This window comes from Alnus glutinosa, chromosome 2 (assembly GCF_958979055.1).
Source record: "Alnus glutinosa chromosome 2, dhAlnGlut1.1, whole genome shotgun sequence".
Lineage (NCBI taxonomy): Eukaryota > Viridiplantae > Streptophyta > Magnoliopsida > Fagales > Betulaceae > Alnus > Alnus glutinosa.
The window spans coordinates 36,086,095-36,105,087 of record NC_084887.1 but is presented as its reverse complement, the minus strand read 5'-3'; the positions used below and the strand labels follow the sequence as shown (position 1 = coordinate 36,105,087).

The window sequence follows — 18,993 nt, the reverse complement described above, 5'->3', positions numbered from 1 at the left end:
GGACAGCTAATCGATAAGGTGATCTGGCATTTAATGTTTAAAAATTGGAAGATAATGTCTCTAATGTTAACAACATTTGTCAACCGTTCACTTGTCTGTCATTTTGGATGGAAAGGAGGTTGACGCACGTGACTATTTAAGTAAAAATTAAGACCATTTTGTCCCTATCCCCTACAGTCCTTATCCCTTGCTCTTCTTGGTGTCCACGCTGGCCGTCACCACTCGTCGCGTGTCACATTCATGGAAGAGTTGAATTCGCTGCTCTTGTTGCCGTTGAGAAGGGCCATCAGCTCAATCCGGTCGTCGTGAATTTCCCACAGTCGGAGATAGTCGTTGGAGGGGGCTATGAGCTCGAGGTCGGGGATCATGGCATCCTCTGAGGAGAAGAACATGAGGTTGGTGGGTGCATAAGGGTGGTCAAAGACTAGGCGCCTGTCGGTGACAAAATCAGACGTGTCATGGTTGAATTGGACGAGCTCCACCTTGTTGCTATTGTCTTCAAGGAAACTTCCTATGGCGAGGCGAGAAATCTTGTCTTGGCAGACCGATCAAGCTAGCGAGTAAATTGGCCATTGAGCAACGTAGGTGTAAACGCCTGGTTTTTTCTCTGCCGGGCTTTGCATGGCATGGTGAGTCGAAATGGATTGGATTGATTAGATGGTCTGAAATTTCATCATATATATGGCTTGTCAAATCTCTTAGTTTATTCATACTTTAAATGTTCTACTGTGACCAGTGGCGGAGCCAGACTTTTAGTTGAGGGGGGTCAATAAATTTTTTTTTTTTTTTTTTTTTCATTTTGATAAATAGAGAAAAAAATTAAAGTTAATAAAAAATAAATTAAAAAATTAAAAAAAAATATAACTAAGACAATAAATAAATAATTCAATAAAATTTAATTATTGCTTAAAATATATAAATGTAACTTACAATTTATTTTGTCACACCTAGTGTTTATTTATTCAGTTATCATCGACGAGTCTTCCTACTTTAAAATCGCTATATAATTTTTTTTCATTGCTAATAATCTTAAATATATCATTCTCAATATACGTGACCAGACAATCATTTATTCATTGATCTCCCGTTCGACTATATAAAAAAAGTTGGTAAAGTTAAGTCTTAATTTTTTTTTAAAAAAATCAATTTGTCAACATAAACACAAGTATCATGACTCCCATCTAACCAATCCTAATAAGTAGGCAGGCCTAAGGCATTTTTTTTTAAAATAAAAAATAAAATAATAATAATAATAATAATAAGGCTTCAAAAAAGAAAAAGGAAAAAAAGAAGGTTCAATTGTTACTTTATAATCGTTTTAGAAGAAAATTATGAAAAGCTTATTACCTTATTACCAAAAAAAAAAAAAAAAAAAGAACAAAAAAGTATGAAAAGCTGGAAACCATCAACATCATGGTTCAGCTTTTAGCACTTATGGGCCACGTTTTTGGACCGGGCATAGCTGGAAGCCTAGATTATCTTTAGTCCATAGACGTGTCCGGTATCCTCCAAACGAACGTTTTGTTTATTTAACAAAACGACGCGTTTTATCAAAAGGAAAAAAATGCGTCTTCAACCTATCTTCTTCAACCTGTGGCAGCTGCTAGTGACTGGTTTTAGGTTATAAATCAGTGAAAAAATGGCAGAACGTAGTGTGGCTCATGAAACTCGTTCCTCTTGAAAAATATTTGCCTCTTATGAGTTTTTGAGGGTGGGCAATTAGGACTTTCCAAAAAAAAAATTCCAAGAGTAGGGAAAATTTTTGGGAGGTGAGGGGGGGCATTTGACCCCTCTCGACCCCCCCTGCCTCCGCCCCTGACTGTGACCTGAAGATGAAGATGAAGAAGAGGACCCATCATCAAACGGCGCCGCTATTTCCTCCTCCTCCCCTACTTCGACTTCTTTTATTTGTTCTTGTTTTACTGTGACCTGTTCTTTCATTGGCTTCTTTCCACCCCCACCCTCACTGCACTGCATCTTCCTCCATAGTAACAACTTCTCCGGTTGGCTCCCTCTCTCGATCTGCAACCTTCCGAGGCTCCAAAACCTCGATCTCTCGAACAATATCTTCTCGGGATCTAAGTCCCAGTTAGATTAAGTTCCCTACAGGGCATTTTATACACGTTTTCCACGTCCTCTGTTTGACGTTCAAAAAACAGAGCATGATAACACCCTTCTACAGATGCATTTACAGATCCCTCTACATCATCATTCCCGTTACTGTCGTTCTAAGTTTGCTGCAAATCCTGCACTGTTGAAGCGCCCAAACAACTCTTCCTCTTCGATGGTCTCTAAGGTATGCCATAATTACGAATCGCTCTTTATAGTTTAAAAAGTTGATGAAAGGTCCTTTTGGTAAATTATAATTACAAATCGATCCCTGAAATTAAATTATGTTAAAAAATTTGACAGATTCTTTTAAATGCCACATCAAATCAATAAAATGGTGACACATGTTTATCTGAATAAAAAAAATATAAATTTATTAAAAAAATAAATAAATAAACTTATTTTTTTAAAAAAAAAAAATCATAAAAAAAAAAAGATGGCCGGGGGTGGCCTGACCCCCAAAGGGGTGGCTGGGCCACCCTTTCCTTTTTTGTGTTTTTTTTTTTGAATTTTTTTTCATTAAAAAATAAGTTTATTTATTTATTTTTTAATAAATTTAACACCAATCATTATACACAATTTTTCATACAATCTAATCATTTTCAATCACTTCCTACCATTAAAAAACTCTTTTTTCCAATCTTAAAAATTCAACGCCCAATCACAAATTTAAAAAGAATCTTAATTCTATTCAACATCTAAATACATTTTCATTGTTTTGAAATCCACAAACAAATTCAAAATATTATTCTTATTCAAAAAATTCAACACCCAAACGGACCAAATCAAAGAAAAGATACTAAATATTTGCAAACGGAGCCGGGTGATAACTACCCTGCTTTATCAGTAGTCCTCATGCATAGACAAGGATAGATATACTGCTGAAACAGATTTCTTCTCCCTTACGGGATCGGATAGACAATCACTTTTCCAGTAGCTCTTTTAGTCTCAAGATAGGAAAATGCTTCAACAGTCTTAGAAAATGGGAATCGGCCTTTGGGGTCGATCAGCGGCTTCACCTTCCCACTTTCCAAGTAGGGTTTCAGTTTCTCCAAGGAAGACCCATTTGAAGTGAGCACAAATACGGATGCTGTTGGAGTTTCGGGAACTATTTTTAAGGCCTGCCCACCTTCTTTCACTGCCTTCACTGCCTCACTCTGCCCTGTTTTTGTTTACAAAACAGATTTAGTCTTCAATCTTCTTTTATGGGTAATAATTACATCAGAAAAGAAATTTTTGGAAGCAATAATGAAGTCAAAATCTTACCAACAGCATCATAAACTACATCAAATTTCTCAGGAAGGTCTTCAAAGTTCTCCTTGGTATAATCAATAGCCAAATCAGCTCCCAAACTCTTCAACAGCTCCAGTTTTGCAGTGCTTGCAGTAGCTGCTACCTTGGATGCACCAAAAACATGCTTTGCTAGCTGCCTCAAACAGAAATTTCAAGATATATAACAGATATCAGATCTAAATTAGAGTATTTTTAGGCCAGAAACTTTAATTAAATAACTAACAATGATTGATGAAATTAAGGGTTGCAATTTGTGTTCGCTTGTCAACTTCAGATGGTGTCAAGGAATGGGTTTAAGATTATATAGATCAACCATAATTCAACCCATTTAATTAAACGGATAAAACTCCTTAATCTTAACCCACTAATTTCATCTAAGGTTCGTGTCGTGTAAACAATTATTAGTCCTAAATGTCGCGTATCGAATTCAAGTTATGTCGAAACGAGGTATGAATATAAGACTATATAGGTCAACTGTAATCCGACTCATTTAATTAACAGGTCAGCCCCTCAATTCTAACCGATAAATTTTGTATTGAATTTGTATCGGATTTTCAATGCGTGACTTACAATAACGAAAAATATATGAATTTTGCACAAGGTTGACATGAGAGCATTCCAGCATGTAATATGAAAGAGAGTGAAGGTATACCTGAATAACTTGGGTTCCAACTCCACCAGCACCTCCCAAAACAAGGATGGATTTACCAGCAGAGAATCCAGCTTTTTCAAGGCCATGGTAGGCAGTCTCAATAGCCAGGGGAAGGCTAGCAGCTTCATCAAAACTTAGATTCTTGGGTTTAAGAGCCAATAGTTTCTCTTCCACAGCAGTGTACTCGGCCAAAGAGCCAAATTGTCTTGGCTGGTCCAAAGCTTTCTCTACCATATCCCCGTAGACTTCATCTCCTACCTTGAAATTCTTCACTTGGCTTCCCACTTTAACCACCACGCCTGCAACATCGTGGCCTGGAACAGTCTATTTGAAAATATGAAATATCAACAAAAATAAATGATATTAAGGCAATGAATTTTAAAGTGTCTCACATCGTCAAGAGATACATGACCTGAGCACTTTATAAGCTATGGACTCGCCTCCTCTCTTAAGGCATCTTTTAAAAGCATCAATGGACCCATAAACTTTTACATGGTATCAGAGCTTATTTCTTAAACAATAATGGGTTTTTCTTTCTTGATGTTAAACACGTGTTTGGCCAAAGTTGACACACGTGAGGGGCATGTTAAAGTGTCTCACATCGCCAAAAAGATACACTACCTTGGCACTTTATAAGTCATGAACACCCCTCATCTTTTAAGGCATCTTTTGAGTGTCAATGGGCCATGGACTTTTACAATGAACACCTAGGAAAGGATTTCCTCCATATTGCTTTTTCCTTTTTTCTTTTTGGGTATATTGTATTTTTTTTTTTTCTTTTTCATTTTAGCTACGATATTCTATAAATTTTAAATTTGAGCAAACAATCTTCTAAATAAAGGGTTAATTAAGTTGCAATGTTCCCCTGCTGTTGACGTTTCTTCCAGCTTCTGTTATAATTAGCCTTCAAATTTATGTGCTTAAAATTTCATGAAGTAACTTCTGCAAAACCATCTAGTATGCAGGCTCATCTACAAGTCACACAGAACTTATAAAAGTAACAAAAAAAAAAAATTCAAATATTGCAAATTGTGGAGAAGCCCATTGATCCATTAAATACCATGTAAATATTATCAGATATCCTGTAGAAAACCATTAATCAAGAATATTCATAGCTTGTACCTTGCGAAAAGAAAGAAAACACAAAAATCCACAAGAGAAAGATGGGAAGAAAGCCTGCTTACTGGAAAAGGAGTGTCAGTGTCCTTGAGAAAACCACTCATCTTCATATAATCAACAGGATTAAGGGCTGCAGCAACTACCTTCACCAGTACTTGGTCTTCCTTGACTTGTGGGACGGCCACAGTTTCGTCCAGTTGCAAAACATCAACGGCACTTCCATATTCAGAGTAGACCCAAGCCTTAATGTGAGAGGGTAATGAAGGAGCTGCCATGGATGTAAAGGAAATTAACTTGCTGAGCTATTGGGAAGCAACTAAGCAAGAGCAGGAGATGGGCCTGTTTCAATAAGAGAGATGGTCTGAGAGTCGCACTATAACTTTTGTTCTCTCTAAGAGATTTCCTTTTTTTTTTTTTTTTTAATGTGAATTATTGCTTCAATTCATGATCGATTTTTTATTTTATTTTTAGATACCTAAAAAGAAATTACATTAAACTAGTGTTGGACAACCCAAAATAAACACTAAAAATATAAGTACGCGAAGGCAAAGATACGGGCCTATTGATTCTTGTCACGGATGCCAAGAACCCGAGCCACTAGTGAAGATGGTTTAAAGGTGTATACAGAATCCAAAGGACCCAAACACCGTGTGCGTAACCATTACAGAGAATACCAAAAAAAAAAAAAAAAATACATATAACATATAGCTAGCCCATAAATACAAAAGTGGTAAAACCATCAAAGCAACATAGCACTGGTCGGATGGGAGTCGCCAGCGCGAGCGCATGAAGTTCACGCGCCAGCCTGGGACAACCTCTCTCCTGCTGAAAAAGACGCCGCGGACAGCCACAGACCGGCAACAACAGAGGCAGTGGAAGGAAAAACGGTGGAACAATGCCTCCACACGTCAGCAAGTGAGAAGCACTTGCTGGCGCGTGCAGTCAACGTTCCGTTGAGGGGTGGTCCGGTGGGAGTGTGGCTGATATCGACGAAGACAAAAGACTGCAGGGAGTAAAGTGGAGAGGCGTGTGTCATGTTGAATCTAGTTGAAGAGCGTAGATCTAGCTTCGAAAAACTCTACCCTAAGTCCTATCCAAACTCAGCGATGGACATGGTGGGAGAAGGGGTTGGCCAGTGTAGGTTGTGGTGTTGGGAGAGAAAACAAAGATAATACCTCAATGGAGGCAAGTAGGGCTAGTTAAAGTAAACTCTAGCAAGATAGAGGCCTCAAAAAAGGCGAAAAACGAGGGGGAAAGGAAGAGGAGGGGAAGAGAAGAGAGGGAGGAGGGAAGCATCCCATAGAGTTAGGGCAGGAAGAAATACATGCATGCAATACATCTTTGTTTTCTCCAGGAGATCCCACGGTGGATGAGGATTGGGCAGCTTGATGCCTTCTTTTAAGAAAAATGCTTCTTCTTTTTTTCATCCTGTTTGCAAAAGACGTGGACAACATATGTACGAGGAATGAATGTGTATCAGGTCTCTTCTTATAAAAATGTTGGAGAGGCTAAGTAATATTATTTGAGCAATATTACACACACTTCCACTTTTTTGCACCCATCATCACCACTCACTTAAGTGACTTTGAAAACTACAATTGGATTTGGGATGAATTTTTATTAGATTTTAATTCAATTGTAGTTTTAAAAGCTACCAAATCTAATGGTGGTTTTAAAAGCCACTTAAGTGAGTATGAAAATTGATGTGAAAAAATAAGAGCATGTATAGCATTACTCATGTTATTTTTGTAGGCTATTCGCAAAATGTTATATCTACTTTCTTCAATTTTGGGCTCTTATTGCCAATTGGAACCCTTTATATCAAGAAATATAATATGTTTACAACTTCTATATAATTTTTGTACAATTCTAACAACTTTTTTTAAAATCAATCATTGAATATATAGACCCCTACATGTAGGAAAATAATGATTTGTACAAGAGTTATATCAAGAGTTGTACAGTAATGATTTTCTTAAATCAAAAGGTCACCCGATCTTGAATCTTGTTCTTGATTGGTCATTTCAAAAATTTCACCATAATTTAATCTGTACATAATCTTGCTAAATCGACCACCTTTTGTAGTTGTTTCTCTGTCCTTTTGTAGTTGTTTTTTCTTATTTGCTCAAAAAAAAAATTTTAAAAAAAAAAATTGCATGGACAGAAAAATATGTTTTAATTTCTTATGTGATTCGTTAAACCCATTATATATACAACGGTAGTTTTCATTGCTTCAGGGAATACGTCACCAATGACCTACGCTACTACTGGGGTCAATTTGTCCTAGATCATAATTCATAACACTACTTCCTTTTCTTTTTGTTTTATTTTTTTTAAAAAAAAATATATATATACAATAATGTCACGGCATGAAAATACTTTCTTAAATAATAAATAAATACATTTTATAAAAACATTAACAAACGAAAAAATCTCTTCAGATTGGATCAAACCATGCGTGCTTTACTTTTGTATAAAAAAAATAATTGAATGGACGACTTTTTACTTAACCATGGAATGATTGGATGCAGGATTTTGGCTTCTTTCTGGACTATATGTCATCGTTGATTAGTGAACAAAACTATTTCATTAAACATCCTTATCCTTTAGTAAAGTGATAATTGTTTGCGAAGATCTTTCAATGAATTATTATATTTTGTTTAGTAATTTTGTGTAAATATTAAGTAAAAAAGAAAACCTAACTGTTGGTTAAATATTTTATATTTCGATTACCTAACCCAGCTGAACATGCACCAATGTTTTCTTTTTTTCTTTTTCTTTTTTTTCTTTTAGCAAATAACATATCAAACAAACCAAAAATAAATAAATAAACACACATAACTAACAAACAAACAAAAACAGGGGAAGAAGCTTAAGCCTTAATTGAAGGGATTCAAATCACTAAGAGCACTAACAGCAGATTTCCAACCATTTTTCCAACCAATATCGGTCTATGACTAATATTTATAGGGTAAAGCCCAAAGGGCTACATTGTTGCTTTTATTCCTTGGTTATTTACAATACAAATGATCTCATGGATATAGAAAAAATACAAAATGGTATGTAGAGAAAATATAATCAAATCAGAATTGAAGATATTCAAATCTGATTTGATTATAATCAATTACAATTAATGAGGATTAAATCAAATCCTCCAATATATGGAGAGTACCGTAATATACGGTATCAATATATTCTTTAACATCTATATGGAGAGTACCGTAATATATATACGGTATCAATATATTCTCTAACATCTCCCTGCAAACTCAAGATGGAAGATTCTGAAATCTTGAGTTTGATTTTTTTTTTTTTTTTTTCTTCTTCTTCTTTGATCTTCTTCTTCTTCTTCTTCTTCTTCTTCTTTTTTTTTTTTCTTTTTTTTTTTTTTTTTTTTTAATTTTGGGTCGGATATAACCTAGTTTGGAGAACACCTTTCTTCTTCTTCTTCTTCTTCTTCTTCTTCGAGCCAACTATGGGCTAAATGAAACTGGGTAGTGAGGTTTTGGGTAATACCTAAACACATGATGGGCCATTTATGGGCCAAAGAAAATGAGCTAACTTTGGGTTGAAATGGGCATGGTTTTTAGAAAATACTTAAATGCCAAAAGAAAGGTGGAGTCATCTATGGGACAACTATGGACTGAAAATAATATGGGCAACTTGGTCTCTTGATTTTTTTTCTTTTTTTCTTTTTTTAATCAACAAAACACTGAACTGAACAGTTTGAAAAACCAAACAAAATACCGAGCAGAGATACATGGGGGACAATTTTCTGTCCCCCATCACCCCCTTTTTCATTTTTAAATTAAAAAAAAATTAAAATTTGTCCTAGGACAAATTTATATATATTTTTGATTTAAAAAATCAAAAGAGAGTGATGGGGGACGGTTGTTTGTCCCCCACCTATCATTTTCCCAAAATACCTGCAACCAAACAGAGTCTTTCGTCTCCAACAGCTCGCCTGAGACTTACCAGAACCTGCCGAAAACTTGCCGGCACAACTAAATCTCGCTGGAGAACACCACAGATCGCCTGAAACGTTGTCGAACAACTCAAAAGTTGGCACAAAAGCCGCTGACAACCATGAAAACCACCATTAATGGCCAAACGTCGCCGGTGAACACAACAGAACCGCTGAAAACTCGACGGAGACAACCAGACGCCATCTTAAACAATCTGAAACTGTCAAAGCAAATGAGAACTTGCCGATGACACCAACTAGGATCGACAAAGAGCCAATCTACAAACACCCACCGTGAAAACACAGAAAGAATTTTTTTTTTTTTTTTTTTCATCTGGTCAAATGCGACGAGTATGCAGATTTTTTTTTTCCCTTCTTAGGAACAGTATGAAATCTCCCCATAATGAAATACAATTTTTTTTTTTTTTCTCATGAACATAACGAAATCTCCCCATAACGAAATTTCCTTCCTTTTTATTTTTCTACATCAACATGTAGAATATCTATGGGGATGAGATTTGCAAAGCATTGACTATCAAGAAAAATGAAATACAAGAAAACGAAAAATTTCACAAGACCATTGGATCGAACACTGGCGTTAGCCTATGGCTCTAATACCATGAAAGAAAACATAAAGCTAAAATAAAATAAAGCGGAATAATAGAAACGAGAAGAGATTTTACGTGGTTCGGTCTATGATCTACGTCCACAGGGTAAAGCCCAAAGGGCTACATTGTTGCTCTTATTTCTTGATTATTTACAATACAAAATGGTATATAGAGAGAATATAATCAAATCAGAATTGAATTGAATGTATTCAAATCTAATTTGATTATAATCAATTACAATTAATGAGGATTAAATCAAATCCTCTAATATATGTAGAGTAACGTAATATACGGTATGAATATATTCTCTAATAGTAACGACAAAACATGACTACACGAAATAAAGTTGAGAGTTGACAATGGTGAAAGAGTATGAGAGGAAAACTTTCGTCCTTGATTGTTGATGAGCACCGGCACATGGGAAAAGCATGATGGCCAGTGGCCGACCACCATGCTTGATTTTGGCAGTACCACCGGAAACTCTATTTTGGAGTTAAAATCACGTTAAACTGGCCAACCTCTTTTACCAACCATGGAACCAAGTTACCAAGGCGTTAAATCATAGTCTCAGAGGCCTTTGTCTACCGTTTTAATGTATATATAAGTGAAGAAAATTAGCCCAAGGACTAGATGTAGAAGACACTTGATGGTTCTCTCTTTTTGCGACTTACAATATGGAAGAGAGAGGAAGCTAGCTAGAGAAGTCTGAGAAGAGAACAAGGGTCAATAGGTGGTGATGGAAAGGTGGCGGGGAGCTTGGTTAAATTGTGTTAACGTTTCTAGTCTGGACAGAAAAATATGCACCTAGACACTCTTTCGATATGGGAAATGTCCAATTTACATGTTAATGTTAAAAGTGTATTTTTAAATAAAATTGTAGGAGTATTAGACTGTGTTTGAAAAAAATTAAATAAATAAATTACACATTTTCAAATGGTAGGTAAGAAGGTGTATTTTTAAAAGAAAAACGTTATTTCGTATTCTCTGATCATTTTTTCGTCTTTTTTCACTGACGTGTCATTATCAATTTATTCTTAAATTAATCGTTATTGTTTTAAATCGCATATTTTGAAACGACTAATCAAATAGACCTTTAATTAGGTAAGCAATTGTAGAGAAATATGGTATCCAAATATTAGGAACAACCTATTCTCAAGCAGTGCATCAAGGTTACATGAGCCCAAGGACTCACAACCAAAAGTAGAAAGATCAAAACTAAATGGGAAATGTACTTTTTATTTATAAACTAATACAACAATAAAAAATAAAAAATAACTTGGATTGGGCAACACTTTTGCAACATAAAAAAGTTTTAGTTAGATATGATGGAATGAGAGATTTGAAAGCATGCTTACGGTATATATAAGGGTTAGGGAAGGGTTTCAGAGTATTCTCACACTTTACTAATAAGATAAGTATAATTTTTCATGTGACGAGACCAATGCCAGCGATTCCGGCCAGGTTGTAGCTCTTTTGCCTCAACTGCCGCAGCCAAAGGCCAGAGAGCCTGACACAGCGCAGCCGAATCTCAAAGTGGGTCGACCTCAGGCCGTGAACAGTGAGCGGGAGAGCGAGAAGATTGTCTCGACCCCGCCGCAGACGGATAAGGATCGGACGGTGAAGAAAAGGAGGGATTCGAATGGGCCGTCGAAGAGCTCGAGCCAAAACGGGCAAGCCCAGGGCAGGCAGAGCGTTTGCCGTCCCTTTCTCCCCTCTCGTTGGCCTTCCATCTCTCCCGAGCTCCAATCGGCCAACGCTCCCCTCCCCATCTAATTTTAAGGCATTTTCATTTCCGGTTGGTGTTCAACGAGAGATGGGTGAAGGGCATTTTCGTCTCTATTTTCGTGAGTTTATTTTGGATTACTTTAGCATTTATTTATTGTGAATTGTTAGATATAAAGCATAGTTAAGATTTAACAATTTGAGAATCTTAATTGTAAAAGAAATTTGAGGGGATCCTAATTCGAATAGGGGTAGTGATGGTTAGATAGCCAAGATAGAAGGTGATAAGGTGGAAAGGCTAAGAAAATGATAGAATGACATGTGTTATCCATTATGTGCAAGTGAGTCCTCCTCACATTTAAAATTGAGAAATGCTAGGGGTATTTACAAACTCTTACAAAAAAAATTTACAAACTGACATGGCATGCATGTGGCATTTTATTAACTAAAAAAGTTAGACACATAGGATTCCACGTCCACACTAAATCCAGGTGGAAGCTTCCATGGGAGCTTCCATGGACGGTTGGCTATGGGAGCTTGGGACAGATGGACAGCCGGCAAGAGGGGAGAGATCCTAGGAGAGGACAGCGTGCGGGCAGGCCTATGGTCAGGGTCTGGCACACCGACCGGATCTAAGATCCAACAAACCTACGTCGGTGTGCGTGGGTTTCTGGCCAACGATCCTATCGAAAACCCATATCAGTCCAGAGATTTGGCCTTCTCAAACCCAAATCCGGCCAAGAATCGATCATCCATTCCCATACCCATTTGCGGCTGAGCATTGAGTGTCTATTCTTGAACCCAGATCCGGCCGGTAACCTACCCCTGTCGTCGTTCCCTTGCTTCGTCCTCACCAGCCGTTCTCCGTTCTCGGCGGTGAATTTGGGTTCAACTGGATCTACTAGTCGGGCTTCCACCAAGCTAGTCGGGGTCATGTTCGGTCGGTGTGTTGGATTTCCAACGGTGTCTGGGTTCAACTGGCCGGCGACTGGAGGGGAGAGTAGGTCTGGAACGGCGACTGTAGGGGAGAAGGGTATTTTTGTATTTTAACATTTATTCCATGCAGGACGCCACATCAGTTTGTAAACTTTCCTCTGTAAAGGTTTGTGTAAGTACCCCTAGCATTTCTTTTTAAAATTACATAAGTTTCTCACTACATCACTTAAAATAAAAAGAAAATTAATACCTGTGAATTTTAGACAAATGCACTTTAAAATTTAACAGCAATGACCTAACCATGAGGAGAAACTTTCTCAAGATTTTGAAAATGGGTTGGTTGAACTTGCAAATTCAAGTATTGAAATTGAATTGGCCATGCATCCCAAAATCTCATAAGGTTCAATGGATACAAAACATGCATGGTGGACTGGTACCCACAAAACATGACTACACGAAATAAAGTTCAGAGCTGACAATGGTGAAAGAGTACGAGATTTAACATCGTTTATACGATTCTAGTAAATCCAACCCACTTATGGTCTGGTTTCATTAAAATGTACTTTGTCAGGCACTTAAGCATTTCCATTGGATTTATGTAAAACTCATATTTGGCTAGAATAGATAACATAAATACTAAAAACACATTTCATTGGATTATTTATCCTAAATCTAAAGTAGAGTTTTTGTAGATTTGTAAATAGTACAATTCTACATGTGGAGTTGCACTATTCACCAATCTATCCATTATTTTATTACTTTTTACATATAAAAAGTGAAAAAAGTAAAATGACAAAAAGTAGATAAGAGATAAAAAGAAAAAAATAAAAGTAAAAAAAGAGTATAGAATTAAGAATAGATAATCGGATGGAGTGTGCCTTTTAAAACCCATTAGCTAAACTAGATAAAGTGAGTTTTGATTAGCTATTTTAGATTGAAATATACACAATCCAATGTGACAAACATCATATGTGAGATTTACATTCTTCGTGTTCCTTTTCTCTTAACAAAATCCAAAACAAAACAAGCAACCAGGATAACAGAAACTACGTACAGTTGGGAACTTGGGATACAAGCCAAACCTCTTTATTACAAGCCCTGATCCATAGACAAGGATATACATATATATATTTCTGAAATCAATTTTTTTGCCCTCACGGTCACGGGATCGGATACACGACCACTTTCCCAGTAGCTCTGTTAGTGTCAAGATAGGAAAATGCTTCAACAGTCTTAGAAAATGGGAATGGGCCTTTGGGGTCGATCACCGGCTTCACCTTCCCACTCTCTAAGTAAGGTTTCAGTTTCTCTAAGATGGAGGCATTAGAAGTGACCCCAAATCTGAATGCTGGTGGAGTTACAGGACTTACTATTGTCACAGCTTGCCCTCCTTCTTTCACTGCCTTCACTGCCCTATCACTCTGCCCTGTGATACTCCAAAAAATAGATTTGACAAATTATTACTTTAGAACTACATCTACATGTCTAAAAACATGTGTATTTGGAAGCAATAATAAAGTCAGAATCTTACCAACAGTATCATATACTACATCAAATTTCTCTGGAAGGTCTTCAAAGTTCTCCTTGGTATAATCAATAGCCAAATCGGCTCCCAAACTCTTCAACAACTCCAGTTTTGCAGTGCTTGCAGTAGCTGCTACCTTGGATGCACCAAAAACATGCTTTGCTAGCTGCCTCAGACAGAAATTACAAGATATATAACAGATATCAGATCTGAATTAGAGTATTTTTAGGCCAATTTTGGATTGTGTTAAAGCATTGGTATAAGACCATGTAGGCTAACCATAATTCAAAACCATTTAATTAAACGAATAAAACCCATTAACCTTAACTCGCTACTTTCATGTTGGATTCATGAGTCGTCTAAAAAATTATTAGTTCTAATGTGTCAAATTCGAGTCGTGTTGAGACGAGACATGAGTATAAGACTATATATATAAGTCAACTCTAATTCGAATCATTTAATTAAACATGTAAAACGTATCCCTCAATTCTAATTCGTTAATTTCGTTTTGAGTTTGTGTCAGATTTTTGGTGACTTGCAATAACAAAGAAAATACGAATTTTGAACAAGGTTGACATGAGAGCATTCCGGCATGTAATATGAAAGAGTGAAGATATACCTGAATAACTTGGGTTCCAACCCCACCAGCACCTCCTAAAACAAGGATGGATTTACCAGCAGAAAATCCTGTTCGCTCAAGGCCTTCATAGGCAGTCTCAATAGCAAGGGGAAGGCTAGCAGCTTCAGCAAAACTTAAATTCTTGGGTTTAAGAGCCAGTAACTTCTCTTCCACAGCAGTGTGCTCGGCCAAAGAGCCAAATCTTTTTGGGTGGTCTATACCCTTCTCAGTGATATCCCCATATACTTCATCTCCTTCCTTGAAATTCTTCACTTGGCTTCCCACTTTCACCACCACACCAGCAACATCATAGCCCGGAACAGTCTACATATATATATATACAAATCAAGCTGATTATGAAACAAATTCATGAAGAAACTTCTGCAAACCATCTAGTATGCAAGCTCATCTAAAATTCAAACAATAGTTCTAAAAAACAGTAAAAAAAAAAAAAAATTAAACACAAAGAACCCCAAAGAAAGATGGAAAGAAATTCTTACTGGTAAAGGAGAGTCAGTGGCCTTGAAGAAGCCACGCAACCTCTTAGAATCAAGAGGATTGAGGGATGCAGCAACAACCTTGATCAGCACTTGGTCTTCCTTGACTTGTGGGACGGCCACATTTGAGTCCAGTTTCAAAACATCAACAGCGCTTCCATATTCAGAGTAGAGCCAAGCCTTATTGTGAGAGGGAACTGGAGCAGTTGAAGGGGCTGCCATTGATGGGTATAGAAGACACTTGCCGGGCTATTGGGAACGTACGTACAAGGAGATGTAGAAGACGTACACTTGATGGTTCTCTCTTTTTGCGACTTACAATATGGAAGCTAGCTAGAGAAGAGAACAAGTGTCAATATATAGGTAGTGATGGAAAGGTGGTGGGGAGCTTGGTTATTAATTGTGTTAACGTATCTAGTCTGTCTGGACAGAAAAATATGCACCTAGACACTCTTTCCCTATCAGATTCATTCGGTAAACCCATGATATGAAAAATGTTCAATTTACATGTTAATGTTGAAAGTTTATTTTTAAATAAAATTGTTGGAGTTATTCTATTTGAGAGTGTGTTTGAAAAAAAAAATTGCACTTTTTCAAACGGTAGGAAAGAGGATGTGTTTTTAAAAAAGAAATATTATTTCATATTCCCTATCATTTTTCTGTCTTTTTTGGTTGAGGTGGCGTTATTAATTTATTCTTAATTAATAACGCCAAATCAGGTATACTCTTAATTAGCTAAGCAATGACCTAACATGAGGAGAATCTTTCTCAAGATTTTGAAAATGAGTTGGTTGAAATTAGCTAAGCAATGCTTAATTAGCTAAGCAATGACCTAACCATGCATCCCAAAACCTCATCAGAATCAATGGTACCGACAAACATAACTACACGAAATAAAGTTGAGAGTTGATTAATTTCTTTTTTAATTAATTTTTTAAAAAAAATTATTTTTTATTTTTTATTTTCTTATATTACAACATGTGTCAACCGGTGGGCGTTAGTTTTTGACGGAAAACTTAACTAAGGTACTAATTTAGTCTTTTTTTTAAAATTGAGGTACTATCTGTTATACAAATTGAAACTCAAATACTAACAATTAAAATTTTTAAAATTCAGACACCAAAAGGTGTATTTGACCCCAAGAAGGCAAGAATTATGGATGCCTTTTTTCTAAACAAATCCTTAGAAGCCGATAAAAGTGACAGGAAAAATATCCTAAATTAATTTTCTCTGAAGAGATTACATCACTCAAAGAAAAGATACTAAATATTTGCAAACGGAGCCGGTTGATAACAACCCTGCTTTATTAGTAGTGCTCATGCATAGACAAGGATAGATATACTGCTGAAACAAATTTCTTCTCTCTCACGGGATTGGATAGACAATCACTTTTCCAGTAGCTCTGTTAGTCTCAAGATAGGAAAATGCTTCGACAGTCTTAGAAAATGGGAATCGGCCTTTGGGGTCGATCAGCGGCTTCACCTTCCCACTTTCCAAGTAGGGTTTCAGTTTCTCCAAGGAAGACCCATTTGAAGTGAGCACAAATACGGATTCTGTTGGAGTTTCGGGAACTATTTTCAAGACCTGCCCACCTTCTTTCACTGCTTTCACTGCCCTCTCACTTTGCCCTGTTTTTGTTTACAAAACAGAATTAGTCTTCAATATTCTTTTATATGTGGGTGATCATTACATTAGAAAAGAAATTTTTGGAAGCAATGATGAAGTCAGAATCTTACCAACAGCATCATAAACTACATCAAATTTCTCAGGAAGGTCTTCAAAGTTCTCCTTGGTATAATCAATAGCCAAATCAGCTCCCAAACTCTTCAACAGCTCCAGTTTTGCAGTGCTTGCAGTAGCTGCTACCTTGGATGCACCAAAAACATGCTTTGCTAGCTGCCTCAAACAGAAATTTCAAGATATGTAACAGAAATCAGATCTGAATTAGAGTATTTTTAGGCAAAAACTTTAATTAAAAAACTAACAATGATTATATTGTTGAAATTAAGGGTTGCAATTCCGGCATGTGATATGAAAGAGAGTGAAGATATACCTGAATAACTTGAGTTCCAACTCCACCAGCACCTCCCAAAACAAGGATGGATTTACCAGCAGAGAATCCAGCTTTTTCAAGGCCTTGGTAGGCAGTCTCAGTAGCCAGGGGAAGGCTAGCAGCTTCAACAAAACTTAGATTCTTGGGTTTAAGAGCCAATAGTTTCTCTTCCACAGCAGTGTACTCGGCCAAAGAGCCAAATTGTCTTGGGTGGTCCAAAGCTTTCTCTACCATATCCCCATAGACTTCATCTCCTACCTTGAAATTCTTCACTTGGCTTCCCACTTTAACCACCACGCCTGCAACATCGTGGCCTGTAACAGTCTATACGAAATAACAACAAAAATAAATGATATTAAGGCAATGAACACCTAGGAAAGGCAGTGCATGAATGACAGTTCTCCAAGATCTTCCTCTATATTGCTTTTTCCTTTTTTCTTTTTGGGTATATTGAATTTATTTTTCTTTTTCATTTTAGTTATGATATTCTATAAATTAAATTTGAGCAAACAATTTCCTAAATAAAGGGTTAATTAAGTTGCAACGTTCCCCTGCTGTTGAAGTTTCTTCCAGCTTCTGTTATAATTAGCCTTCAAATTTATGTGCTTAAAATTTCATGAAGTAACTTCTGCAAAACCATCTAGTATGCAGGCCCATCGACAAGTCACACAGAACTTATAAAAGTAACAAAAAAAAATTGCAAATTGTGGAGAAACCCATTGATCCATTAAATACCATGTAAATATTATCAGATATCTTGCAGAAAACCATTAATCAAGAATATTCATAGCTTGTACCTTGCGAAAAGAAAGAAAACACAAAAATCCACAAGAGAAAGATGGGAAGAAAGCCTGCTTACTGGAAAAGGAGTGTCAGTGTCCTTGAGAAAACCACTCATCTTCTTATAATCAATAGGATTTAGTGCTGCAGCAACTACCTTGACCAGTACTTGGTCTTCCTTGACTTGTGGGACGGCCACGTTTTGGTCCAGTTTCAAAACATCAACGGCCCTTCCATATTCAGAGTAGACCCAAGCCTTAATGTGAGAGGGGATTGAAGGAGCTGCCATGAATGTTATAAAGGAAATTAAGTTGCAGAGCTATTGGGAAGCAAGAGAAGGAGATGGGTTTGTTTCAATAAGAGAGATGGTTTGAGAGTCGCACTATAATTTTGGGCTCTGATCGGCGATTGGACCCCTTTATATCAGAAGCTCACCAGATCCTGAATCTTGTTCTTTATTGGTCATTTCAAAAATTTCACCATAATTTAATTGGTCTGTACATAATCTTTGCTAAGCCTGTTGTTCCTTGTAATTCTCTGTCATTTTGTAGTTGTTTTCTCTTATTTGCACCAAAAAAAAAAAAAAAAAAATGTATGGACGGAAAAATATGCATGTTATACATGTTTTTCTTATGGAGGAATGCTCCAGAACCCGAAAACATGCTACACACGTTTCCCATGATATGGATTATGGACATTGGACAAGGGTAATTTTCGTAGCTTCATGGAATACGTCATCAATGACCTACGCTACTGGGGTCAATTTGTCGCAGATCATAATTCATAACACTATTTCCCTTAATTTCTTTCTTTTCTGCTTTTTTTTTTTTTTTTTTCTCAAAATAAAAACATTAAAAATACAAAACGCTTACAAAATATTTTTATTTTAACGTCACATCAAAATCTTTCTTAAATAAAAGAAGCAAAAAGTAAATTCTCTTAAAAAAAACATTAACAAACGAAAAAATCTCTTTAGATTATTGGATGGATATCTTTGCATCCTAAAATCTTGAGTAATTTACTTTGGTGTAAAAAAATCATTGAGTGGACGACTTTTTACTTGACCATGCAGGATTTTGGCTTCTTTCTGGACTATACGGTAATGAGGTAATAAGG

At 36.5% G+C, this 18,993-nt stretch overlaps 3 protein-coding genes across 3 annotated transcripts; all 3 read right to left on the bottom strand.

The window, feature by feature from the left end:
* Positions 1-2,777: 2,777 nt before the first annotated feature.
* Positions 2,778-5,540, bottom strand: LOC133859834 (2-methylene-furan-3-one reductase-like). The gene is made up of 4 exons (XM_062295380.1): positions 5,239-5,540; positions 4,055-4,378; positions 3,376-3,535; positions 2,778-3,271 (listed from the first exon to the last, which is right to left on the bottom strand). Exons 1-4 carry the CDS (start codon positions 5,446-5,448, stop codon positions 3,012-3,014), a joined length of 954 nt encoding a protein of 317 aa, XP_062151364.1. The 5' UTR covers positions 5,449-5,540; the 3' UTR covers positions 2,778-3,011.
* Positions 5,541-13,313: 7,773 nt separating this feature from the next.
* Positions 13,314-15,629, bottom strand: LOC133859832 (2-methylene-furan-3-one reductase-like). The gene is made up of 4 exons (XM_062295378.1): positions 15,048-15,629; positions 14,548-14,871; positions 13,935-14,094; positions 13,314-13,829 (listed from the first exon to the last, which is right to left on the bottom strand). The coding sequence occupies exons 1-4, from the start codon at positions 15,264-15,266 to the stop codon at positions 13,564-13,566; spliced, it is 969 nt and encodes a 322-aa protein (XP_062151362.1). The 5' UTR covers positions 15,267-15,629; the 3' UTR covers positions 13,314-13,563.
* Positions 15,630-16,243: 614 nt separating this feature from the next.
* LOC133859833 (2-methylene-furan-3-one reductase-like) lies at positions 16,244-18,391 on the bottom strand. Its single transcript, XM_062295379.1, has 4 exons — positions 17,957-18,391; positions 17,098-17,421; positions 16,781-16,940; positions 16,244-16,672 (listed from the first exon to the last, which is right to left on the bottom strand). The coding sequence occupies exons 1-4, from the start codon at positions 18,164-18,166 to the stop codon at positions 16,410-16,412; spliced, it is 957 nt and encodes a 318-aa protein (XP_062151363.1). The 5' UTR covers positions 18,167-18,391; the 3' UTR covers positions 16,244-16,409.
* Between the last annotated feature and the right edge of the window lie 602 nt (positions 18,392-18,993).